General features: G+C 43.4%; 2 protein-coding genes across 4 annotated transcripts in view; both read right to left on the bottom strand.

Annotated features, from left to right (window-relative positions):
- Window positions 1-436: 436 nt before the first annotated feature.
- Window positions 437-6,557, bottom strand: LOC141098000 (uncharacterized). The gene is made up of 3 exons (XM_073585583.1): window positions 2,976-6,557; window positions 2,621-2,777; window positions 437-2,506 (listed from the first exon to the last, which is right to left on the bottom strand). The coding sequence occupies exons 1-3, from the start codon at window positions 3,088-3,090 to the stop codon at window positions 1,363-1,365; spliced, it is 1,416 nt and encodes a 471-aa protein (XP_073441684.1). The 5' UTR covers window positions 3,091-6,557; the 3' UTR covers window positions 437-1,362.
- An 8,467-nt stretch (window positions 6,558-15,024) lies between these two features.
- DHRS3 (dehydrogenase/reductase 3) overlaps window positions 15,025-27,617 on the bottom strand; it is a 54,913-nt gene continuing 42,320 nt past the window's right edge. For all 3 annotated transcript variants that reach the window (XM_073585581.1, XM_073585582.1, XM_073585579.1), the window contains exons 2-6: window positions 19,230-19,373; window positions 18,211-18,330; window positions 17,331-17,569; window positions 16,634-16,759; window positions 15,025-15,596 (exon numbers count right to left, since the gene is read on the bottom strand). In XM_073585581.1, coding sequence (XP_073441682.1) covers window positions 15,512-15,596; window positions 16,634-16,759; window positions 17,331-17,569; window positions 18,211-18,330; window positions 19,230-19,313 — 654 coding nt within the window. In that variant the 5' untranslated portion in view covers window positions 19,314-19,373 and the 3' untranslated portion in view covers window positions 15,025-15,511. The remainder of the gene's footprint in view (window positions 15,597-16,633; window positions 16,760-17,330; window positions 17,570-18,210; window positions 18,331-19,229; window positions 19,374-27,617) is intronic.

The following is a 27,617-nucleotide window of genomic DNA, read 5'->3' as shown; positions in this document are numbered from 1 at the left end:
CACAACAGAGAGGTGGATTGAAATTGCTGACAAGTTTCAACAGATATGTCAGTTTCCCAACTGCTTGGGCGCTGTGGACGGGAAACATATCCGCATTGTAAAGCCAGCTGGATCGGGATCGGAATATTTCAATTACAAGAAATATTTTTCAATTGTCCTCATGGCCATCGCTGCTGCGGAATACAAATTTATTGCGGTTGATATTGGGGCCTATGGCCGCTCCAATGACTCTCAAGTTTTCAAACTGTCTGCCATGGGGCGTAAACTGTATGGAAACACCTTCCAGTTCCCACCACCTAGACCGCTGCCGCAAACATCTGGTCCACCTATGCCATTTGTCTGTGTAGGGGATGAAGCCTTCCAGCTGTCAGAACACCTTTTGAAACCGTACTCTAGCAGAGGATTGACAAGACCAAAACGCATTTTTAATTACCGCCTCACAAGAGCAAGAAGAATGGTTGAATGTACCTTTGGTATTCTGACAGCCAAATGGCGGGTCCTATTGACTGCGATCAACCTCAAGACAGAAACTGTGGACGAGGTGATCAAAGCGTGCGTGGTACTCCACAATTTTGTTATCTGCAAGGAACCCATTTCCATTGAGGACACCTCTGAAGAAACCACCTTGCAAGATTACCATGACACTACCACTAGAAGTTCTGTGACGGTTTCAGTAATGAGGGACAATTTTGCACTATACTTTGTCACCTCAAGGCAGAGTACACTGGCAGGATGACAGAGTGTGAAAGATTTGTGCCCAACTAAACTTGTGTACCTTCTGTACCAACAGTATATACCTTTGCCAACCAAAGTTGGCTATCTTGTCATGGTCTCTATTTTTAGCTTTAGGCCACAGGTGTGTACCTGGTTGTGTTTTATGCAAAGTATTTCACCTTTTAACAAAAGTTGTGTACATTGTTATGAAATCACCAACAATAAACACAACTTTTTAGGTGAAATACTTTGCTTCAAACACAACCAGGAACACAACTGTGGCAAAAAGCTAAAATTTACCCACAGTTATATACCTAGTTTTGAATACCATTTCACCTTTTAAATACCCTGTATTTAACCTTTTTCGCCGCAGAAAGAAATGACAGACAACCAGTGTAAAATAATTTAACTTTTATTGAAAAATGTTTTTTTTAGTAAACTTTTTTAAAATTTTAATAAACTTGTTTAATAAAGCTTTGAAACCATAAAACTGGTCATTTTTATTTAAATACACACATTATAAATCTGTGTAGTGTGTGGTGGAAATACTGCTGTAGGGGCTGCGGGACACTTCGACACTGGGAGTGTGGAGAGAGGACTGGGATCGTGGTGGGGAAGGAACAGTTAGAGGTGAAGGTGTGGAAAAAACTACAGAATGGGTGGACATGTGGGAAGCAGAAGAGGTGGTGGAGTGGAGGGTTGGGCAGGGACTGTAGGAGCAGATGATGTTGATGGCAAGTTGTATGGGGAAGGAGTTTGGTACGGGGCAGGTTGCTGGAAGTGGGGAGATGTCTGGTACGGGGCAGGTTGCTGGAAGTGGGGAGATGTCTGGTACGGGGCAGGTTGCTGGAAGTGGGGAGATGTCTGGTACTGGGGAGGTTGCTGGTACTGGGGAGGTTGCAGGTACTGGGGAGGTTGCTGGTACTGGGGAGGTTGCTGGTACTGGGGAGGTTGCTGGTACTGGGGAGGTTGCTGGTACTGGGGAGGTTGCTGGTACTGGGGAGGTTGCTGGTGCTGGGGAGGTTGATGGTGCTGGGGAGGTGGATGGTGCTGGGGAGGTGGATGGTATGTAATAGGAGGGGGAGGATGGAAAGTGGCTGGAGGGGGTGTAGATGTAATAGGAGGGGGAGGATGGAAAGTGGCTGGAGGGGGTGTAGATGTAATAGGAGGGGGAGGATGGAAAGTGGCTGGAGGGGGTGCAGGTGGAGGAACTACTGTGGTGGGAGGAGGAGGTTGGGAGGTAACTTGCTGGAGAGCAGCGTGGCATGAATGCATTACATGCATCTGCTGGGCAGGAGAGAGCGTTTCCATGCGCTCCACAACAGACCTGAAAAAGGTGTGGTTTGGCGAAGATCTTGCTTCTGAATGCATGGTTTGCAGAAGTGTCTTCACCTCCAGAATGCTGGAGTTGATCTGCTGATAGCCTGCGGAGATTTGCTCTGACAAGACTTTTAGACAGTTCTGGAAAGATGCATTCAGATGCAAGAACTCTGGCGCATAAGTCTTTTCCTGACCCCTCTGCCGCTGCCGCCCAGTACCCGCAGGTGTACTAGAGGTGGCAGGGGCAGAAGGGTGGGGTAAAGGGAAAGCGATCTCCTCACCAGCAGCTTCATGTAATGTAAGCGGCCACGATGCTCCTGTGCTGGTGGATGGGACAGATGGGTCGAATGTTTGGGAAGGCTGGGAAGATGCAGATGTACCGGGGCGGTCGAAGTGTCCCTCGGTGCCGGTCTCCTCAGGGATCGCCTCAGAAGGGTCCAATCTTGCAGGCTCCCGAGTGCTGCTCACCGTGCTGTGGAATAAAGAGAAAATAAAACAATTAAAATAGTGACATGGTATGGCCCTGGCTGAAAAAAAAAAGTTACATCTAAACATTTTTTTGTCACATGTGGTGTGTAATATTTACCTTCTGGTGAGCATTGTCTCCCGGAGGAACGACAGGGCTCGTGCGTACTTGTACTTGCTCCTGCGTCCTCCAGATCCACTCGGGGCCCGCATCTCTTTATTGAACTCCTTCTTGAAACGATCCCTCACAGACCGCCACCGCTTCACAATTCTCTCCCCTGAAACGAGAAAGGACAAAGTGGTTAGTATACAACATCAGTGTTTCCCAAACTCCAGTCCTCATGGTCCCCAGGGGTCATGTTTTCAGGATTTCCAAAGTAAATAGAAATCCTGAACACATGATCCGTGGGGACCACGAGGACTGGAGTTCGGGAAACACTGGTTTAAATCAAGCAACCGGTACTGTATATACTTACGCTCTTTAATCTGGGCCCGAGCTTCGAGGTCCTCCCAGCGGTCCCCAAGGAGCGAACAGATTTCCTCCCAGAGTCGTCGGGTAACGATCAGGTCAGCGTGGCGTCGGTCAGCCATATTCCAGAGCGGCTCCCTTTCTCTGACGAGATCGATGAGGCGGTCCACATCAATCCCTCCATCCTCACCGTCAGAGTCGGGAGCACGCTGTGAAGGCTGTTAAAGAAAAAGACAAAAATAACATAATTAGCCTCCACAAAAGAAATGAAATAAAAAGTGCAAAAAAAACAAAGCAAAAATATTTATACTTACACGCTGGTGACCGCCGCGTTGCAGTCGCCGACGACCCTGGGAGGCACTGCGAGGACCTCTTGGCCGAGCACCAGATTGGGAAGACTAGAGAAGAAAACAAAAAATGTTATGTCTTTGGATGTAGGCATTTGTTTTCTGTGTGTGGTCTGCAGAACATTGTTTTCTATGTGTTGTGTGTAGTGTGATGTTGTGTTTCTGCGTTTGATGCAAAAAACTTACCAATTGTGAGCCCACTCCAAGTGTCTGTCCACCCCTTCCTTCTTCTTCTGGGAGCTCCTCTTCATCTTGTGATTCCTGTTTTGAAATAAAAGGCAATGAATACACATATATTACAGAGATGATGGATTTTGGAAATAAAAACTTACCGTCAAACGCTGACGATGCGAGGGAGGGCTCCCTGAAGATGTGCTGTCTTCCTCATGGCCAGACTCCATGGCTGTGGGTGGTGTTTCTGCTGCTGCCATTGCTGCTGCTGCTGCTGCTGCATCTATTGGGCGGCTGTTGAATAAAGAGAAACAAAGGGCCAATGAATATCTTGATATTCCATAGCCCTAGTTTGGAGGAATGGGGGATTTGATAATTACAGTCTCTCATCTGCTGCTGGACTCCCCTCCCGCTGTTCAGCATGCTGCTCCATTTGGGGTGGTGCTGATGGTGCTGCTGCTGCTGCAGATGTCTGCTGCCTTCTCCTGCTCCTGGTTCTTGGCTTGGGTGGCATGTTGGGTGTGGCTGAGGGTCCCATTGTCTTGCTTTTATATATGTCCTGTGGGCAGAGCTACTGAGCATGCTCAGACCAAAGAAACCGGATCCGGCTGTCGCCGGATCCGGCGCATTGCGGCGCTCATAGGCTTTCATTGTATGAAAAAGCCGGACACGCCGGATCCGGCGTGTCCGCCTTTTTCGACGGATACAAAAAACGTTACAGTCAACGTTTTTTCCAGACACCGGATCGCGTCACATTGCCGGATCCGGCGAAAATCGGATGAAACGCATGGCCATCCGGCTCGATCCGGCTCTAATGCAAGTCAATGGGGGGGAAACCGGATCCGGCATTGCATTTCGACGGATCCGGTTTTAGTCAAAAGCGCCGGATCGCGCCTGAAGCAGAAAACCTGATGTGTGAAAGAGGCCTTACTTACATGCCAGAATAATTTTGTATAATAATCAAATAAACATCTTACATAATCTCCGTTCTCACCAGACCCGTCTGCCATCACTAGAAATTGATATAGTAGAAAATTAGGCAGAAGTTAGGCATTTCTGACCAGAGTGCCTGAAGCTGCTCCCTTCCTCCACTCTGATTTTCAGCATACGCACTCGGTAAAGCTAGGTTCACACAACTGTTTTCTCTCCATCTGAGAAAATTGGGCTGAATATGCTAATCAGACTCTGAACCGAGTTTGATCAGAGTGGGATCCGATTTTTTTAGGAGGTGAAGAGAAAAAAAAAATTCTTTTCACCTTCTCCATTACATCAGTCTGTGAAAATGGGATTGCAATTGGACGTCATCTGAGTGCAGTCTGATTCTTTTCACAGACTCATAGATAGGGCTGCCACTAGGAATTTCAGGGCCCCATACTGGCAAAATTTTCCCCCTTGAGACTCTGCCCAGGCTCCACCCCTGCCCCGCCTCAGCCCTGGTCAAACTGTCCACAGTCTCGCCACTCTCTCTTGGAAAAATTCCACTTCTCACCAATCACACATTAACAGTTCCCATCACCAGATCACATATATAGCCGGCAGCTTTTGTTTTGGCCAAAAGATTTTTTAAGCCACCACCACGACACAGTAGACTCTTTTGGCCGAGCTCTACTCTACTGTAACCTATTAAATATTTGTTAAAATATGCAATACAATTTAGGTATATTTTTATTTATTTTTCAATTTTTAAAATGACCAATAATATCAAATACAATGGACAAATACCACCGCTCCATGACCAGACACCTTATTACCACCACATGGTGACCAATAATACAAGGAACAAATACCACCACACCATGCCCAGACCACATATTACCACCACAGTGACTGAATAATAGCACATCCAAGGAACAAATACCACCGCACCATGACATACCACATAATACCACCACAAAGTGACCAAACAATAGCACATACAAGGGACAAACACCGCAACACCATGTCCAGACCACATATTACCACCACATAGTGACTGAATCCTACAATACCTAGTAATAAAAAAACAATACTATCACCATAAGTGCTATTAAAAACAGGAGATCTGTACTTAGTATGCAGTGTCTGTGTAATAATAATAATCTTTATATAGCGCTAACATATTCCACAGAGCTTTACAGTTTTGCACACATTATCATTGCTGTCCCCGATGGGGCTCACAATCTAAATTCCCTATCAGTATGTCTGTGTACAGGTAATACAGTGATCAATGACATTATACACAAGAGCTCTGTATATAATGTATAGGTAATACAGTGATCACGGGTGACATTATTGTCACGTGGACCCGTCTTGTGTGACACGACCCGCAGGTCGGTAACTGAAACAACAAGACAAGGCACGTGTAACTGTCCTGTGTGACACGACCCGCAGGCCGAAAACTGAAACAGCAAGACACCGAGAAAGGGGCAGCAGTTACAACAGTGGGCCCTGCGATAGGGAACGGGGACGTGGAGACCTCCTGCACTCCCCTGAGTCAGTGTCCCTCCACTCCTAACGATCCCTATGCCGGTTCCGCACCGGGCACCGATCAGGATACCTGTCACCCTAGCACACCCTACACCTATCCCTTGCTAGAGAGCTGGGTGGTGCAGGCACTGGCCCCACCGCTGTACTAATACACACCAGGGAAAAATACAAATGGGAAACACCAAAACACTTATCTTGCTCTGCTGCAGCATCGGGCAGCAGAGTGCATCACAGGATTAACTTTTCGCAGTGACTCAACAAGTCAGAGCCAGCTGCCACCTTCACCATCTCACTCTGCTGCAGACACCGGGCAGCCAGATTTCAACACCAGTTTCATCAGTGGCTCCAACCTTCAAGCCAGCTGCTAACTTCACCAGGCTTCTGCAGTGGCTTCACACCTCAGCCAGCTGCTCCCTTCACTGTGGTTGGAATCCAGAAAAGACACTATCACCAACCCCTGCTCATAGACCATGTGACCCTATATAGGAAAAGGGAATGGTCAAATGATCAGGGGCCAAAAACTGCTATGACCACAGAGGGCAAAAGGCAAAGCAAAGAAAACATCAAGTGTAATGACCCTAACTGCCACTGGGGGCAAAACTAGAACTGAAACCACACAGTGAGGAAAAAAAAGGTTACTAGTGCTTTTTATCTGTCATGATCCAGCATGGATCATGACAATTATACAAAGGACCTTTGTATATCGTATACAGTGTATAGTGTCAGTGTATAGGTAACACACTGACTCACCAGTGACGTCTCTAGGTGAAGTCCTTCATCTTCGCTTTTCATCTTTCATCCAGCACAGACCGCCATCACTTCTTCCAGCCAGAGCTCATCTGCAGGAAATAACACAGATATCTAGAGCTCCGCTTGCAGAACACATTACTTATTTTTTTTCCCAACTTCTACATTACACCACATGAAGAAAAAAAAGGCAACATAGTATCACTCTGCACAGTAACAGGACTGCCCCCCATTTAAAACAGTATACTCAAAAAATAAAATACATCACTGCAGTAATAATATCCCTTAATTAGCCACTGTGGTAATAATATCCCTCATCCTGACCACCGTGTGTCTCATTCCTGGGTTCAGCCATATGTTCTCCCATCCTGCCCTCATGAGTATCCATTCTGCCCCATATTATCTATCCATCCTGCCCCATCTGTCTCCAATCCTGCCTCCTTGTGTCTCCAATCCTGCCCCTAGTGTCTTTCATCCTGCCCCATGTCTCCAATCATTCCCCCTGTGTCTCCAATCATGCTCCCCAAACCATCACTGACTGTGGAAACTTTACACTAGACCTCAAGCAGCTTGGATTGTCTGCCTCTCCACTCTTCCTCCAGACTCTGGGACCTTGATTTCCAAAGGTCTAGTGTGAAGTATCCACAATCAGTGATGGTTTGTGGAGCCATGTCATCTGCTGGTGTAGGTCCACTGTGTTTTATCAAGACTAAAGTCAGCGCTGCAGTCTACCAGGAAATTTTAGAGGACTTCATGCTTCCCTCTGCTGACAAGCTTTTTGGAGCTGGAAATTTCATTTTCCAGCAGGACTTGGCACCTGTCCACACTGCCAAAAGTACCAATACCTGGTTTACAAACAACAGTATCACTGTGCTTGATTGGCCAGAAAACTTGTCTGACTTTAATCCCATAGAGAATCTATGGGGTATTGTCAAGAGGAGGATGAGAGACACCAGACCCAACAATGCAGACGAGCTGAAGGCTACTATCAAAGCAACCTGGGCTTCCATAACACCTCAGCAGTGTCACAGGCTGATCACCTCCATGCCACGCCGAATTGATGCAGTAATTGATGCAAAAGGAGCCACGACCAAGTATTGAGTGCATTTACTGAACATACATCTCAGCAGGCCAACATTTCGAAATTTAAAATCATTTTTCAAGCTGGTGTTATAAACTATTCTAATTTACTGAGATGATGACTTTTGGGTTTTCATTGGCTGTAAGCCATAATCATCAACAGAAATAAACACTTGAAATAGATCACTCTGTGTGTAATGTCTAGGAGTTTCACTTTTTGCATTGAAAAACTGAAAAATTAACTTTTTGATGGTATCTAATTTTGTGAGATGCACCTGTATGTCATAATTTCAGATTCTCTGGTCTTTGCGGTCTTCTTTTCCTGGACAGTGGATATTTCAGGCTATGTCAGGGATGACGTCAATGAGGCCCAAGCGATTTTCCCGCAGAGGATAATACATTTTGTGAGTGTTGGTGGAGGCTGTAGGAGTGCAGTGTGACTTGTGCACTGGTTCCACCTGTGCTTGGCCGGGTTGAGGAGCAGGTTAGCTGGGTAAAGGGTTCACAGAGAGGTGAGCTGTCTGTTTGTCCTACTTAATTTATCCACTATTTGGCTAACCCTGGTCTGAACCTAGCCCCCATTACCCCCTTCTTCTTGTCCCCCAGCAGGCTCATATCAGCATCAGATCCCCCTCCATCTGACCTGGGGTAAGAAAAAATAAAATAATCAAGAATGGAAAATGCCGTAGAATTCTTTGTTTGACCTCTTCCCATGGAATAATAATGCAGTTCTGCTCACATGGTTATTTTTCTTCTTTATGACTGAGGCTCAGGAATTCTACACTTTTATTCCCAACTGGGGCGTCTGGTGTTCCTGCAGGGCCACCTGTGTAGTTGTCATGTTCTCTTTTATCCGTTCATCTGTCAGTTGTTGACATAATCCATTAGCAAACATCTAAAAATGGCCATAAAACATTGTAATAATAACCATACAGTAACATTTCACAGGCCGGAACAGTAAGAAGCCAAATCTGCTGACTGGAGAACCTTCAGAAGTTCCTACTGAAGCCAAGGATGAAAGGATCTCAACTGGTTGGAGGTTGCAGAAACAAATCTAAATGACAATGAAATCAACCGGTTATAGGCCACTTCGCACACTGACACCGCCACAGAGCAGGTGACTTCAGACACAGAACCCTAGAGATTTGCCTGCTCTGCCAAGAGTCTCCTAGACACTGAAGGCGAGGTGGCATCTCCTGAGGAATCAGACCTACAGTGCCTTGCGAAAGTATTCGGCCCCCCGGAACTTTTCAACCTTTTCCCACGTATCATGCTTTAAACATAAAGATACCAAATGTAAATTTTTGGTGAAGAATCAACAAGTGGGACACAATTGTGAAGTTGAACAAAATTTATTGGCTATTTTAAATGTTTGTGGAAATTCAAAAACTGAAACGTGGGGCATGCAATATTATTCGGCCCCTTTACTTTCAGTGCAGCAAACTCACGCCAGAAGTTCATTGTTGATCTCTGAATGATCCAATGTTGTCCTAAATGACTAATGATGATAAATATAATCCACCTGTGTGTAATCAAGTCTCCGTATAAATGCACCTGCTCTGTGATAGTCTCAAGGATCTGCTTGAAGCACAGAGAGCATCATGAAGACCAAGGAAGACAACAGGCAGGTCCGTGATATTGTTGTGGAGAAGTTTAAAGCCGAATTTGGATGCAAACTGATTTCCAAAACTTTAAACATCCCAAGGAGCATTGTGCAAGCGATCATATTGAAATGGAAGGAGTATCATACCACTGCAGATCTACCAAGACCAGGCCATCTCTCTAAACTTTCAGCTCAAACAAGAAGACTGATCAGAGATGCAGCCAAGAGGCCCATGGATCACTCTGGATGAACTGCAGAGATCTACAGCTGAGGTGAGACAGTCTCTCCATAGGACAACAACCAGTCATACACTGCACAAATCTGGCCTTTATGGAAGAGTGGCAAGAAGAAAGCCATTTCTCAAAGATATCCATAAAAAGTGTTGTTTAGGCTATGTGGCCACGATGCGATTTTTATGCGTTTTTGCCGCGAAAACGTTAAAAAATCTTGTACAGAACGCCCCCCATGCATTCCGTACATGCTGTGCTAATGCTGCGCTTTTTCCACGGCGGAAAAAAAAAAAAAAATCGCAGCATGGTCATTCTTTTGTGCGGAATCGCAGAGAATTGCTGCAATTCCGCACCCATAGGAATGCATGAGAATCGCTTACTTCCCGCATGTGGCTATGCCCACCATGCGGGAAGTTAAGCGTCTCATGTGCGGTTGGTACCCACGGTGTGGAGGAGACTGTCCTCCAGGCCCTGGGTACCATACCCCTGTAAAAAAAAAAAACAACAAATCGGGGTATATTTACCTTCCGACGTCCAGCTCTGCATTTCCAGCCTAAGCGTTCCCAGTAATGCCTTGCGGCAAGGTCCTGTGATGACGTGGTCTCGTGAGATCGCTATAGTAACGCGAGACCAACGTCATCACAGGTCTCGTCGGAAGGTAAATATACCCCGATTTTTTATTTTTTTATCATTTTATCTTTTACTATTGAGGCCGCATAGGCGGCCTCAATAGTAAAAAGCTGCTCACACTTGTCAAACACTATGTTTGACCAACCTGTCAATCACTTTCCAAGCGATGCTTCAAATCGCTTAGAAAGTGCTTGATAAAATCGCGGCAAAATCGCGAACAGAATCGCGGTAAAATCGCAGTGAAATCGTGCAGAAAAAACACGCGATTTCTGGGAAGGAGTCCGGTTTTTAGTGTGCGTTTTAAAATGCTACGTGGGCCCATAGCCTTAAAGTTTGCAACAAGCCGCCTGGGAGACACAAACGTGGAAGAAGGTGCGCTGGTCAGATGAAACCAAAAATCGAACTTTTTGGCAGCAATGCCAAATGATATGTTTGGCATAAAGGCAACACAGCTCATCACCCTGAACACACCATCCCCACTGTCAAACATGGTGGTGGCAGCATCATGGTTTGGGCCTGATTTTCTTCAGCAGGGACAGGGAAGATGGTTAAAATTGATGGGAAGATGGATGGAGCCAAATACAGGACCATTCTTGAAGAAAACCTGTTGAAGTCTGCAAAAGACCTGAGACTGGGATGGAGATTTGTCTTCCAACAAGACAATGATCCCAAAACATAAAGCAAAATCTACAATGGAATGGTTCACAAATAAACGTATCCAGGTGTTAGAATGGCCAAGTCAAAGTCCAGACCTGAATCCAATAGAGAATCTGTGGAAAGAGCTGAAAACTTCTGTTCACAAACGATCTCCATGAAACCTCACTGAGCTCGAGCTGTTGGCCAAGGAAGAATGGGCAAGAATTTCAGTCTCTCGATGTACAAAACTGATAGAGACATACCCCAAGTGACTTGCAGCTATAACCACAGCAAAAGGTGGCGCAACAAAGTATTAAGCTAAAGGGTCCGAATAATATTGCACGCCCCACTTTTCAGTTTTTGTATTTCCACAAAAATTTTAAAAAAAAAAAAAATCAATTTCATTCAACTTTACAATTGTGTCCCACTTGTTGTTGATTCTTCACCAAAAATTTACATTTGGTATCTTTATGTTTGAAGCATGACATGTGGGAAAGGGTTGAAAAGTTCCAGAGAGCCGAATACTTTCGCAAGGCACTGTAGATTGATACTCCCTGCAATTTTTGTTTCTCATCCCCAAATTTTAGGAGCAGTCACTTTATTAATTTGAGTCGATGTAGCCATATAGTCTTGTTTACAGTAAGATAAGATGCCATTAAAAATTACAGATTGTTACATATAGCCCATGAAAACCTTTCTTTAGGGGGGGGGGGGGGGCAGAAAAAACGAAGTCGCCTTGTGATATAATTTCCATGATGGCTTAATTTTGCACTTCAATTCAATTAAGGCAATTTTTATATGCTTTGCTTCAACTTTTACAGAATTAAGACACTTCAAAAGTGTTTTGGTTCATGGAACAGGGCAACACAAAAAATGTTTGTCACTTTTACAGCTTATGCGGATGATTTTTTTTTTTTTTAAATCAAACAAGTGCCATCCATGATTGACAGCACGCGTACACGTTATTCTGTGGACTGTGCATATGGCAGATTTAAGCCTCGGGCAGAGCGGTACAAGGATTAAGAAAATTGCAACATGCACAATTTGACTCCAAGAATCGGATGGCCCTCTCCCATTTGTATCTATGGGTCTGGGAAAAAGATCTGATCACACTCGGATGACTTCCCATTGTGGTCTGATTTTAACAGACTGATAGAAAGCAGAAGGTGGAAAAAAAACTCACCATGTACATCCATTATATAACCTATACAGATCCTGAGTTATATCCTGTATTATACCCCAGAGCTGCACTCACTATTCTGCTGGTGCAGTCACTGTGTACATACATTACTGATCCTGAGTTACATCCTGTATTATACTCCAGAGCTGTACTCACTATTCTGCAGGTACTGTGTACATACATTACATTACCAATCCTGAGTTACATCCTGTATTATACTCCAGAGCTGCACTCACTATTCTCCTGGTGGAGTCACTGTGTACATTAGGGTGACCGGATCTCATATGGGGGGAAAAAAAAAGTCAGAATCTTGTTCGTCTGGACCCCACAAAACGATTCCCCTTTCCAGATATTGAGAGAGCCAAAATTTGAGCTCGATGAAACGACGTTAACCCGTGCCGCTCGTCGCTCAAAGTTTGAAAAAATCCAAATTGAGGTATTTTAAGATTTAGGTATTTTGCATAGTCTGTTAGACTATAAAGAATGTGACAACAACATTGCAGAAATAGCCCTGACCAAATTTTCGAACCATTTGTGGTATTTGAATGCAGAGTTGGTGGGATTATCGTTTTTTGATCCCACCATTACAGACAATGAAAAGTTGTTAATGGCTAATAAATTGCTCAGTAGCACAGATGAACCATCAGAGCACGCTAACCTACATGAGTTGATAATTTTACATAGTTATCTAATCTATTCTAGAGCTTTTGTTAAAGTAGTTTTTGAAACGTCAGAATATAATGCTCGGCATTTGCTTACAACTTGCAGGACATATTGCTTTTGTTCTTCATCTTTTGTCAGAAGGTCGTTAAAGTCGGTTACTTCCTACCTCTTAATTTTTCTTTCCTAACTTTTGGATTTACAACCCTAGCGTGCTCTGATGGTTCATCTGTGCTACTGAGCAATTTATTAGCCATTAACAACTTTTCATTGTCTGTAATGGTGGGATCAAAAAACGATAATCCCACCAACTCTGCATTCAAATACCACAAATGGTTCGAAAATTTGGTCAGGGCTATTTCTGCAATGTTGTTGTCACATTCTTTATAGTCTAACAGAATATGCAAAATACCTAAATCTTAAAATACCTCAATTTGGATTTTTTCAAACTTTGAGCGGCACGGGTTAACGTCGTTTGATCGAGCTCAAATTTTGGCTCTCTCAATATCTGGAAAGGGGAATCGTTTTGTGGGGTCCAGACGGACAAAATTCCGACATCGATTTTTTTGCGGTCACCCTAGTGTACATACATTACTTATCTTGTACAGTCTATTATACACAGACAGGCGAGTTTGGAGCTGTAATATCCCATATTTCCTTTATATCTGTCCTGGAATTTTTGCCTTTACCCCAAACTCTGTACAGCCATCTGACGCAGTGGAAACTAGAGGCCTCATTACCCATTAGACCAACATTATCCGAACCCATTGATTTCCGTTGGCTGATCCTTTTGTTCTCTGTGACTTAAGCCACAGCCAGAGTTTCCAGTAACCCCCAAAAGATTTGTGAATTCAGCTCTGAATTATATTAACAGATTGTAAGTAACTCACTAGAAACAAGTAAGGTTTCAATTTTCCTGTTGCCAATATCTACATATAAAACATGCCATCCATATGAGACTCCTGACTATACAACTGGCAAAAATTAAGAGACCACCACATGACATCCCTGTCATGGCCAGCTCAATCTCCAGACCTGAACCCCATTGAAAACCTCTGGATTGTAATCAAGAGGAAGATGGAAAGTCACAAGCCATCAAACAAAGAACTGCTTACATTGTTGTACCAGGAGTGGCATAAGGTCACCCAAAAGCAGTGTGAAAGACTGGTAGAAAGCATGCCAAGACACATGAAAGCTGTTTTTAAAAATCATGGTTATTCCACAAAATATTGATTTCTGAACTCTTCCTGAGTTAAAACATTAGTGTTGTTGTTACTAAAATGATTGTGAACTTGCTTTCTTTGCATTATTTGAGGTCTGAAAGCACTGTTTTGTTTAATTTTGACCACTTCTTTTCAGAAAAAAAAAAAAATTGCTTGGAAACTCAGAGCATGTTGTCAGAAGTTTGTAGACTAAAACAATTTACATTTTACCTATAAAGAGAAAAATCAGACAAACTGAACATTTGAAAGTGGTCTCTTAATTTTTGCCAGAGCTGTATTACGCAAGTGGTATTGTCCCAGTAAGTCCACAAATCTTCTCCGGCCAGTAAAACTGTGTAGTCCCCCCTGTACATGAGACCAACGTCGGCTGAACTTGCCAAAATACATTATATATAAAGATACCACATCATTCACAATTTAAGTTTTTTTTTTTTTTAATATTTTAAATTTCAGTATTTTAACAAGTTACTAAAACAATAGACTGTGGCACTTGTGCTGCTCTGGTGAAAACGCTGTGTACATTGCTAAAGATTTATTGTAGTTTTTTGACATTTTGGATTTAGGTCTACATAATAGTCAAAGCACGAACAAAAGGCTCCTTCTTGCCATTTTTAAATAGGACTTAAAAAAAACAAACAAAACTGTACATAACCTGATTTTTTTTTTCCTTCAAGCCCTTAAAATGACTCTCCCTTAGATATTAAACCTCATGAAGTTTAGTTCTTATTAAAAAAAAAATACTTGATTTTAATGTGAATTACAAAATGCGATTGCTTTGTTTGAATGACTAAAGACGGAAAACAAATAAATTAAATAAATTCTAAAGAAAAAAGGGACCTAAAAATATTAAGGATACAGACTAGAGAAGGAAACAAAACACCTAAAAATATTTTAAAGAAAGTGGATAAAAAAAATACTTAAGGGAATACTGACTTATCCTAAAAAAAAAAAAAAAAAACACACCACACACACAACCCACAACCCAACCCATTGGACATTTGTACAGCCAGTTTGTTGCAGAAAAGTCGGCAACTTTTTCTATTCAACTGAATAGGACTTTTACTTTCCACAAAAACAATCCTATTTCACATACATGGGATTTATTTTTAATAGGTGACATTTTTGTACATTTTCACTTTTTTACATCCCTTAAGAGACACAAAGGCAAAAAAAAAAAAAATTGGGAAAAATAACGGCAAAGCTAATCCACGGGCTCATTTTCTCAGGGCTTTAGTCAAGACAAGATTACAAGTGACCAGTAGAATAATCCAAGTAAAACATTAAAAACAGACATGTAAATAGTTACACTGACGGCCGACAATCATAAAATTCTATTTAAAAAAAAAAAAAAAAAAAAATTAAAATCGGCCTACAACCTCCAGATTGTTTACAGTTCAGCGAGGCCTGAACACAGGCCGTACCACAAGGTCTATGATCTGGAAGATCAATGTTGCTTCTGAAGCCTTTGTAGAACCGAAGATCCAATACGTCACAACCATGGTCTGGATGATTTATGGGAAAGGGTCTCTGCGTCCGCTGCATTGACTAGTCTTCTATTCTTCAGCTGGATCTATGTCCTCCCTTTGAAAGTGTTCATGCAAGTATAAGATCCAGAAAACCTGTGGATTTCTTCAAGTGCTGACTGGGGAAGAATGCTGCAGAAAACACAAGATAAACAGTGTGTCATGTCTGGAGGAGAAGAAAGGACGGGAAACTGAAGCTACCTGTGGCTTCATGTCTACAAAAGGGGAAGGAAATGCTACTGGTCTTACTGCTGACAGGAAGACTACAAGGATGAGAACACGCCATGTTGAAAGAAGCTTTTGCAAGAACTTAAGAAAACGCAATAAGGGGGAAGAAAACACCAAGAGGCATGGTAATGTAAGAGAGCAGCAAGTATAAAGTATCCATCAAAAATTAGCTTCAAAAGACATGAAAACATTTTATTTTTTTGCAAAAATGTTAGTGGCTGCAGAATGAGTGAACTAAGAACTGACAGTGAGCTCATTCTGATGGGAGAGTTTATAACACTTAGTTTAGGTCTTCCTTCTTTTGAGCTCTTCTCGGCTAATTTATGAGCACAAAGTTCAACTCAACTTATGTGAAAAATTACAAATGGTCCAGATCACTAAACTCAATTTTTTTTCTTGCCAGGGGGCACGGATCTAGAGTGTGGGTGATAAATATTTATGCAGTTCACCCAGCTCAGGTGAAAACTTGCACCTTCAATTAGGACCTAAAAGGTATATCCCCCAATTTCATTTACTTGCTGATAAATATAATTGGCATTAATGTTCTAAATAAAGCTGCAAGAGTTAACCTAAATTGGCTGTGAGATGGATGAACTGGAATAATATCGGTCAACATTCTTGTGGTCATAAATCTGCTAGGAATTACACAGATGATTCAAAGAGTACAAACTCACTGAAGGTTTCTCAGTTAACTCATTCTGCAGCCGGCAATAAACTCCATGGCAGTCAAAGCAGCTGCTGCACCAAAGTTAGTGGCTCGTGGCAGCAGAATGATGCTGGTAAAATGGGAGACATAACACAGGAGTCCTTTGCTTCATGCTGTTTTCTTCCCTTTACATGTGATGGAGTGTGTTGACATTGCCACCTCTTCCAAGCTATTTATACACCAAGCCCTTGGAAATCCCATCATGATCTTCATACGAGATGAGTGGTCTCCTTACCTTTTTAAGATGACAAGCAGGTGCATGGTCCAGGGGAGCAGTAACAAAGCGTGATTTTTCTGCACAGCTTCCACCGTCCGCTTCGCTACAGTTTCTGGCTTTAAAGGAGGAAATAAGTTTGGAAACCTGGAAAAAAATAAAGACAAAAACAAAGAAAAATGTTTTAATTTCATATTATAAGACACAAACATCAAGAACCTTCCTGGTGAGGACGAATCGCCGAGAGGATCTAGAGGACGTGGGCATTATTCGAGGGTTCAGCTGTCACTTTCCATATTGACACTTCTAGGGCTTCTACCCTGTGCCCCAAATCAAAGGAATGCTCAGAGCTCACGTATTGGTGAGAGCACACGGGACACTGACTCATGATGATTATTCTAGATGGGACCCAACTATTGGGCGAGACCTCAAGTTTCGTTGTATCACTTTCCAGGAACAGAATCAATTTGGAAAATCCAAGAAAAGCCATTGATGATGTAGAAAGGCAAAATTTGTAATGTAACCATATTTTTGTATTAAAGGTTATTACTCCACTACAGGGTGACCAGTGGCCACCCCAAACAAGTCTACTTTACTCATCTCATTTTTTTCTGTAATATCAATGTCTCAGCTGCACCCAATGCCAAGGAAAACTTTAGCGGCTTTACCATTTTCATGGTGGCTACCGAAGTAGAAACAGTATGTAATCTGCACAAACCTGACTCTCATTCCTTGAAACATCTCGGTGTTCGTATGAAAGGGTAATACTGTTGTGGCGTTGACTCCCGGGCAGTCTAGAAGTCCTAAGGTGAGGCTCTCCATAAAGGCAAAGGAGGAGGCTTTAGAAGTGCAGTAGTCAATGGCACCCGGGATTGCCGATAAGGCCAGCACAGAGTTTATACAGACAATGTGTCCATTCTGCAATTCCAACATACGCGGCAGAAAAGCCTTAGTAGTCTGCAACGAGACAAAAACATTGTTGTAAGATCAGATTATACACAGTGGGCACACAGATATTGCAGGCAACCCTTCAGATGGGTCAAAGTTTGTGAACTGGGTACAAAACCTCGACACCTCACTAAATCAGTAGAGCCCCACATTCATCTAAGCTGAAATGTTGGGATCATGGTGTTTTGGATACGTTTTAAGGTTGATCAATTTCCGTTGGGTGCTAAACTGTAGAAGGGTGAGTAACTTGATGCAACTGCTTGGAAAGTGAACTTTTTTTGGTGATGGATGTAAACCAATTTTTAATTGGTGGAGTCTGAAGGAAATCTGTGCTCTTGACCTTTACAGTGTTCCTCCTACTGTAAGAATAGACACCAAGTTGGGTCCATTTTCAGCCATTTTTAAAGCTCAGTAGTCAAACTTGTACACAGGCATACACCCCGATCCATTTTCCCCTCTTCCTCCCTAATTTCCAGGCTTGAAACTCCTTTATATCTTACAGTTTGTTGGCACAAGGGTCTGATTAAGCGAGTAATACTAGAAAGATGCTCCAATACTGAAATGGACAACCTGACTTTTTAAGGGCATGTGTAATTATTTGATAAGGAAAGGGTTTTAATAATAGGTGATGGAAAGATTACCATACTCACCCAAAACTGTCCTAAAGTGTTTATGTGTTGGGACTTCAGTAGAGCATCATCATCGCTGTCCATTAGGCTCTTCCCGTGAACCACTGCAGCATTATTTACTAAAATGGTGACATCGCCAACCTAAAAGAAAAAGGGTATAAAATATAGATCAATAGAATATATCGTTGTATGGAATAAACTTCAGTTCTGTACAATGGAAAGTAATATACAGTGGTCGAACTCGAAGCTTATGGGCGCCAATGCAAAATCTCCAATATGGCCCCCAACCATCACAGGTCTATGATATATGGGTCTATGTAACCTTTTCCAGGCCCCACTATAGTTACACCCTTAGTGATATATCAATAGGGCAGAGCAGCAGGTAATATCCTATTCAGGACTACCCCTCTTTGCACAGTGGTCTTGGATGCAATCTTCCTAGAGATGAGTGGATTTGGCTAAATTCAAATTTGCACAGATTTTTCCAGGAAATTCTATTTCGATTTTAGTGCCCCTTATTGTACTCTGGGTCTCTGCAGACCTCAGAGCGTGACAAACCTAACATGTTAAAAAAAAAATAAATAAATAAAAAGGAAATCTTATACTTGCCCCACTGCTCACCTCTCTGACCCCTCCGCTCCTCAACGCATCTTGTGTCCAATTTGCTCAGGCCTCACGTTGGGTCTGAGAAGGTCTTAGATGGTTCTGCACAAGCGCACGCCTAAGGTCATGATGTAAAACGTGCGTCATGACTGCATGCACAAGCCTAATCGAACCCGGAAGCCAAAGTGCAAGGGAATTCAACAAGAGACTGGAGTGGTAATGGTGAGGAGCAGATGGGCCAGAGAGGAGAGGAGGAGGATGATTTTTTTGTTTAGAATTTTGATGGCCTTTTTGGGTGTAGAGAAATTACATCTAATCTGTTGCCGAATCCGCGCAAAAGCGAATTACAAAGAGGAAAAAAAAAGGCAAATGCAGATTTATGAAATTCGAGTAATATTCAATTCGTCGGATTTTTTTTGCTCATCTGCAGGCCTTACCTTTTCCCGGACTGCTTTTGCTTGCTGGTAAACTTCTTCTCTGTTGCCAACATCGCAAATAAAGTAATGGCATTCAGTGCCCATCTGCTTAATTTCTTCAGCTGTTTCCTTGAGACATTTTTCAGTTCTTCCCCATAAAATTATCTGAAAAAAAAAAAAAAAAAAATAAAAGAAATGTATATATTTCAAGAATTGTATCTCATTCAAGAACAGAGGCTTCACTATTACAAAGGACTTAAGAACTGTGTCTCAGATTCCCCTCAGTTACTTTTTGAAGCACTTGCCAAAGATGCGCTTCCTGAGTATTTGGCTTTTTTATTATATACACTTTTTTTGGGGGGGGGAGGGAAATGCAATATTTTTCATGACCTTTCCTATACTATAGTGTAACTATGGAGCAAGATTTCCCAAAAGAAACATCTCAAATACAGCATGTAAAGAAAAAGTTGCTGAAAGTCGCAAAACATTCCGAGATTTCTAGAAAAACTTCAATGACGACTTTCACAATTTTAAAGGAACAGTCAAGAATAAGGCCTGTTTCACACTTCCGTTTTTTCAAATCCGTCAAAATCCGTTGGTTTCCGTTAAAAAACGGATCCGCCATTTTTTTGCAGGATTCGTTTTTGTCCCATAGCGGTTACCGCGGATCCGTCAAAAAACGGATCCGGGTTTTTAAAAACGGATCCGTTTCCGTAAAAAAAAACGGAAACGGATCCGTTTGGCGGACACAAAAACGGAAGTGTGAAACAGGCCTAAGCTTGTCGCTCAGGGTCCTAGTAGGACAACCAGTGGTGCGAGGGTGGGAACCTGGATCTTTCCAATAGTAGACGTTACCATTAATATGGACATTCACCTTGGCCAAAAGGGAAGAACTGGTAGTTATTAGAAGAGCGAGGGGAATGGTTGTCTTGCTTTACCACCAAGTTGCACAATTCCTTAGTTTGCAGGGCAAGAAACCTTGGCTCTCCAGGTTGGAATATAAATTGCCATATGCAAGATGTATAATTTTTTCCACTGATGGCATCATACTTGGACAAAAATGTACCATCTCCTTATACGTTGGTCTTGAAACTGTAGCTCAATATTGGCTTGGGGAGCCACAGCTTACAGACCACTGGTCTACTAGAAGGGTGGTAAGATCAATGTGTAGATTGTTCCATTGTCAGAAAGACGTGATGGAAAGTAGTGGCCCCATAAAGTAATGGCCAAATTGCTCCATGTCGAGTTGCACTTTGATCTTGTTCCTGGCCATAAGCAAAGTGATCAAAGTCTGTTTACTGTGACTATGTAAATTTCTGGTGATCTCCTTCAGACAAGTGGGTCTATTACTGCCTTATTGTGGCCATAAAAACAAGGGATGGGATAGAAGAGATGGCCTAAGTAGACAATGTACTGCATGCAAATTTTCCAAAAAATGTCGAGTCATTGGAATAGTAAAACAATACACAAGGCAGATAGACAATCCACCGATAAGAATAAACAATATCCTAATAAATCTTATGACCCTATTACAGCCATCTGTAGTCTCGTCCTAAATTCAGCAAAAATTTGGCTTACTTCCTGAAGACAGTGCCACAGGTTGAGCGTCGGAGCCTTCACATGGCTCCATGCAGAAACGCCAACATACTCATCGCCCCAGCTGCATGGCATGTCTCAGCGTGCTCTCTGTCTCTAAGTTCCCTGTGGTGCATGTGTTGCCCTGTTCTTAAAGGGCCAGAGCGCACATGCAAGATAGCTCCCAGCCAATAGCTGAGATATATATAAGGCACCCTCTCCAATAGGAAGGTGACAAAGCAACAGTGAGTCATTAGTGAGTGAAGCGTGCTACTAGTGAGGAGTTAGGTCCACTGGTCCTTGGGTGGCCAGTCCTGAACCTGAAAGTCCCTGGTCATTGTGATACTAGCGCCCGAACCCTGAAACTGCACAAGAAGCCACTCTGAAATCAGTATCTAAAACCCATGTGTGAATGTGGGCCTGAGTAACGTGCATCTGTACTGTCATATCAGTCTCCGAATCAGCTCAAGGATCTGGAACCTAGTAGCCTAAATGGAGTAAAGGCCCTTTTACATTTAGCGATGCACCAGCGATCCGACCCGGTCAGGATCGCTGGTGCATCGCTAAATGATTGCTAGTGAGCTTCCACACAGGAAGACCTCACAGCAGCGACGCAGCGCACGATACTCACCTTTCACACACAGCGATCCAGACGTCCTCCCGCCCGCGTCCAGCGTCGCTCGTCTCCCACAGCAGGAAGCAGACGAGAAATGGAGCCGCGCGATCAGCGATGGACAGCGGGGAAGCCGGTCGGAGGTAAGTATCACACATAGCGATATCGCTATAACGTCACAAAACCAGTGACGTTTTAGCGATATTGCTAGCGATATCGCTATGTGTAAAACCCCCTTAAGAGTCTGTGTAGCGCCCCGTGGGGCCTGGGGGTACTCGGTACCGGGCCTGTCAACTTCCATGGGGGACGGTGTCACGGCAGCGGCCCGGTCCGTGGCCCAGAGGCGTCCAGTAATAAAAATAGGGGAAAGTTGTGTGGTATTTATATGGTAAAAATGAAGATTAAAGTTATTAGATGGTGAAATACGTGACGCCACCTGTGGTATTCTGGTCAGAGGTGACCAGCGCTGCGGTGTTGTTCCTCTGGGATGGATGTTGGGTGCAGCTATGATGTTGTAGCCCTCCACAGGTAGGGCTGTAGTCCCAGGGCAAAGATATTAAACAAATAGTAAAAGTGGCTGTAAACGTTGGGGTGCAGATAAATGAGAGAAAGGCACAGAGAGGTGCAGTTGATTTACCTTTTACTGGTAATAGGTTGCAGTCCGGAGTACCACATACAGGTGATGGAATGAGTCCGGCTCGCCTGGAGGCATTCAGGGGATCCACCTTGCCAGGAGGGGATTTAGGACCTTCCTTTCTGAGCTTTGTGTGTGGGTCTCCACTGTGTATAACTATGCTGCGACCCTGTATTCGTGATGGTTTCACTAACCTGTATGGCTGTCAGCGTGAGCCTATTCCACAGGTACCGTTCACTTCACCGTCGGCCCCAGGCTCCTTATCCACTGACGTGCCCTCAGGTGTTCAATGTGCACAGGAATTTACAATACCCTGTACTTTCAGATTCGGCTATCAGGACTTACAGTTCCTGTCAGCCTAAGACTCTGATGTCCCTTTTCTCTTTATTGGCGCTTCACTCAGGGGTCTGCTATATGCAGTATTTTAACTTCCCTAGAGTCTTAGTCTCTGCTCTTGTCCTTTCACTCTTCATAGATCAGCTGCCTGTCTTGAACTGACAGGATCTTCCAGAAAGATCCGTTTTACCTCACGTTTAACTGTCATTTTTCCTCACAGCTGTTTCATTTCCATGACAACCCCCTCAGCTGATTTCTAGCTGACTCACCAACCCCCTCTGCTGGCCAGGATTTATAAGGCATCTCCCTTTTCTGACCTGCAGCAGGAATTTGTGATTTAATCTAGTTACCTGGCATGGGGACCCCTTTGTGCCTCCAAGCACGACTTCACCTCTTAAGGGCCTGTCACACCAAGAGATATCGCTGTAACGTCACTGGTTTTGTGACGTAGCAGCGATATCGCCATGTCTGATACTTACCTCTGACCGGCTCCCCCGCTGATTATTGCTGATCGCGTGAGAACATCCTGGACAGTTTCTCATCGTCAGCTTCCTGCTGGGCTTCCTGTGGCGCCGACGAGTGGACGTCAGGATCGCCTCGTCTGACAGGTAAGTAGCGACCCCCGCTATGTCGCTGGTGAGACCTGCCTGTGTGGCAGCTCACTAGCGACCACTTAGCGATGCACCAGTGATCCTGACCGCGTCATATCGCTGGTCGGGATCGCTGGTGCATCGCTAAGTGTGACAGTACCTTTAGAGGGAGGCAATGTCATTGTGACAACCGGACTCTGGGGTGTCACATCTGTCTGTGTACCTGACTCCTGTGGTCAGCAGCTGCAGTACCGAGGACTGCCTAGGAGTGGTGCCTGGCAGCTACCTGCAGCTCGGACCTGACTCCACCATCAGGAGCTACAGTGAACATCAGGTAGCCGCTTGGCTACGCCCCTCCTAGTTAAGCCCTGCCCCGTGGTTAGGGGGTCCACAAACCACATGCACCACCTGAGTGCATAACAACTTGTAATACCAAGACAACCCACGGACAGTCTGCTGCAAAGCTGCCATGTTTTTCTAATCTTGTATAACCCCTATAAAATGGGCACCTTACCTACAATTTAGAGCTACAAGGCCAATGGAGTTCACATGCCCTTCACTTCTCATAAAATAAATCCATGTGTCCAAACACTCATCAGCACAAATCGCCCCCCTCCGCCCTCCCGAATCTGATCATATCCGCCTCGTTCATGCAATACATGAAGGTCACCATGTCTTCATTATAACTACCAGATGTTTTCTAACATATAGGGCAAAAGTTCACTGTCTGTATTGCTCCAGGATTAAAAAGGAACAAAGAGAATTTTTCGGTTTACACCACCACGATGGATGACCTCATAAAAATTAACAATACTCCGGTCACCTACAGAACAGACGCGTTAGGTAATAAAGATTTCATTACAGTTGACAGGAAATGTGATTTTACTGGAAATAGATCATGAAAAAGTTAATTTCATAAAAAGATAAAATAAAAAGTTTTGCAAACTTAAGCCTTCATGGACAGATATTTTCCCGTTCTGGACTGGTTCCAGATACTGTCCTCTTGGATTACCTCCCTACTGAATGAGACACTTCTTTCAAATAGTTACTGACCAGAAAATTGTGTAGGGCAGTGGCCCGATGAGGCGGCAAATCCCCGTAGAGTCAGGGCTGCCCTGAAAGAGCATTCTGCCCTGATGTGACAACCCTCAAGGCAGGTGGAATGTACAAGTATTATGCCAAAAACGGACAATGTAAGCCACCTAATAATTGGACACGCGTAAATGGCAATGATCATAGAGACCACCAGAAACTATCCCCACCCCAAAAAAAAAAAAAAAAATTTTCAATTAGCAAGAGTTACTCTGGACAATACTGTGATTTGGGAACATTTTATATAACGGTGAACGACCCATTTTATCTGTACATCTTATAAATGGGGGTCACCTGAGGAGGTATTGAAGATTGAAATTCTCCGAGTAGACCTATCTATTGAGGAGAGTCATGTCATCAGGAAAACGGGATGCATTAGGACAATTTGGGAATTATTTCGATTTTGGAAATGTACAATATATACTGGTAAAGGAGAAGAGAAAAACCCTAAGCATTCTTATAACTGAAGGATGATTTCACCTCAAGATACATCAGGTTAGAACCTAATTTTGCTGCTAACATAGCGAAGGGCATAGCCAGATGGGGTGCAGAGGTAGCAATGGTATCGGGGGTACTGGTGCCTGCCAGACCCAAATTCTGCCAAATAAGACACCAATATTAGCGAAGTGGTGTCCAGAACATGCAAGAGAACAAAGGAGATTCAGAATAGTCAAATACTGAGACCACCAGAATATGGACATATTGGTGGATGGAAAAGTGTCAAAGAATTTTACCATTTATACATAAAAATAAGTTTCCTAAACTTGTGCGAACACTGTACAATCTAGACATTTTAGCTTCACAGATTTTGCCTCCTAGTAGGCAGCTCGGCGGACACCCATGTTTTGTCTGGTCTACAAGTCATCTGCTTCCGTCAAGTACAGGAAGCTTGTTAACGTAGGAAACTATTTTATCTTATCCTGTCTATCCAGACTACAGTTTTAGGAAAATAAGAGTTGGGAATGGCATAATTTAGCGAGGAAAGAGGTCTGTAATGCGCTAAGTTTTGACATGGAGCAATAAAGCAAGTCTGTGGTCTGCTCAGTGTAGAAGCCTAATATTGGGGGGGGAAATGCCGATATTATATTCTATTATCTGTTGGCTTAAAGAACTCTACTTTACACTGAATGTTAAGCCAGACATACACATTAGATATTTGTTAGAAAAACCATTTTTTTGGCCGATCATTCAACCAACAGCAATCTGAGCTGACTCTTGTATACACAAGAATGTTTGCTTTTCCAAACACTTGTATTCTTGAAGAGAAAACGGTCAAAAGACAACTCTGATGGCAACCAATCTCCGGGAGAACAGAACGATGAGCAGTCAGATTGAACATGCATGATCCATATCGGCTGACAAATCAGTTGGTCTGTGCCTCCATACACTGCCGAGAACAGTGACAATTTGTGTAATAAAATATGCATAAATAATGTTACCCGATGAGAAAGCGTTATGCTCATTCAATGGGTGATCGGCAGCCGGTTTACACTGCAAAACTATCGGGAAACGAGATTTCCTGGGAACAATTCATGATAATCTCTCAGTGTAAATGCAACTGTAGACTGAGGGTTGAACAATTTTGAGAACGACTGACACAATTTTAGTCCATACAGGTAGTTATTCAAGTTCGAAAAGAGTTGTACAAAAAAAAAAAAAAAAAACACAACTGCTAGTCTATAGTATAAAAACAGTTGTCTGAAGGCTTTATCGTTCGTTACAAACCTTCAGAAAAATTAGGTTTCCAATACTTTTGAAACCTCAACAGAAGAACTCTTGATGAAGGACAATTGTGAATTTGGCTTAGGAGGCCCAGTGGACCCCTGTTGGCTACAAAATTCTCATATGGCATCACAGTGTGAACAAAAAGGTCCCCCCCCCTTCAATTTTAGAAAAGGAACCCTATACATTAGATGAACTTGGGTAAGGAGAATAAAGTTGAACAGGAGTGGAAAGACACGTGTATGGCCATCTTTATGATTAGCCATTAATGTGCGAAAGTTTTGGAATTACATTTTTGCTATAGTCTTTTTAACTCTAGTTTATGGTAAATGACAAAATTAATCCATGTGAACAATAGAATGTTATAGTTGCCTTTCTTGCAAAATGCAACCTTTAGATAACCCTGATGGAAATGCATTTATCCATGTGAATAGTCCAATGAAAGGTTCATCAAAGAAGCAAAGGCTTAATGCCAAGGACCACTAATCTGCTAACACTTTACAATTAGTTTTAAACCTAAAAATCTAATCAACCTCTCAGCCATTGTTATCCAAATACAGTATTGTGGAGGGGACCAGGCCACCTCTGACCAGTCTTGAATATGCACAACTGTAGATTAAGCCTCACATTCCCATTCTTTTGTAGAATTATTAAAACAAGGGAGGGCGTGGGTAGGTAGTTTGCAAAAAAAGGTCAAGTAGGAGTCAATTTTTGCAATCCTATTAACACCGGGTCAGGGTCATTGAAAGTGCAGCCTGCCTACAGCAGCACAGGGCTTAAAAACTTATCCTGCAAAACTGAAGCATATGGAGAGGTGAGTTGCATCCACCAGTTGTTTGGTACTAGTACCGCATTGGGAAAGTCAGCTTTTATATTACATTTTCACATCTAGGGCTGTACCGTATATTTTTTAAATCACGGAAATGGCAATACTAAGAAAAAAAAAAAAAAAACACACAACAACAACGTTAAAAACTGGGTCGGTCCAGTAAACATAAAACAATTAAATAATGCTTCTAAAATACTAAATTTATATAAAGTAGGCACCATTATATTCCGCAGTGCATTAGGCTGTGTGCACACGCTGCGGATTCATCCGCGCGGATTTTGTACAATCCGCAGGTGAAACCGCAGGTCAAAAGACCTGCGGATTGCTCTGCGGTTTTGCCCTGCGGTTTTTCATCTCCTCAATGGAGGAGATGGCAAACCGCAGGAGAATCCGCAGAAAGAATTGACATGTCAATTCTTTCTGCGGATTGAAAACCGCAGATAATCCGCGCGGAAAATTCCGCACCGTCTGCACTGCACACCGCAGAAAAAACTGCTGCGGGTCCGCAGCGGCCAAAACCGCTGCGGAACCGCAGCAAAATCCGCAGCGTGTGCACACAGCCTTACAGTCTCAATCACTGTCCCCAATGGGGCTCACAAACCATTTCCCCCCATCAGTAAGTTTTTGAGAGCGCGGAGGAAAACCATGCTAACAAGGGGAGAATATACAGACACCCTGTAGATGTTTTCCGTCCTGGCATTTGAACCCAGGACCCCAGTGATGTAAAGCAGTAGTGTTACCCAATGCTGCAGAATGGTAGGCATTATTTTTAGGTGATACCCACTGTCAAGGAAGCGAGACGATCAAGGTTGAAGAGTTTTGGATCGGGCCTGTGCAGGAGTAGGCCCTGCCGATGCCAGCACCCATTTCTCCTGGATATGCGTGCTCGGACACACATTCAGGTGGAATGCATTGGGGTGCAAGGGACTCGCCAGATCCCTGCACTGCAATACACACTGATTAGCTGGCAGAGGCCTGCAGCAAACGTTGGCTTGCCCGTGACCGGCAGTGTATTGCA

The sequence above is a fragment of the Dendrobates tinctorius genome, unplaced genomic scaffold, assembly GCF_039654945.1.
Source record: "Dendrobates tinctorius isolate UK_male_01 unplaced genomic scaffold, ASM3965494v1 ptg000086l, whole genome shotgun sequence".
In the NCBI taxonomy this organism is placed as follows: domain Eukaryota; kingdom Metazoa; phylum Chordata; class Amphibia; order Anura; family Dendrobatidae; genus Dendrobates; species Dendrobates tinctorius.
The sequence above is the reverse complement of the archived record's forward strand: the minus strand, read 5'-3'. Positions and strand labels throughout refer to the sequence as shown.

Bases quoted from the DNA above. Each gene is read 5' to 3' on its own strand.
- LOC141098000 (XM_073585583.1), bottom strand. From the start codon at position 3,090: ATGGCTGACCGACGCCACGCTGACCTGATCGTTACCCGACGACTCTGG. The intron at 2,778-2,975 runs GTAAGTATATAC...TTCTCGTTTCAG, and splicing joins TCGGGCCCAGATTAAAGAGC to GGGAGAGAATTGTGAAGCGG. The intron at 2,507-2,620 runs GTAAATATTACA...TTTATTCCACAG, and splicing joins GAGACAATGCTCACCAGAAG to CACGGTGAGCAGCACTCGGG.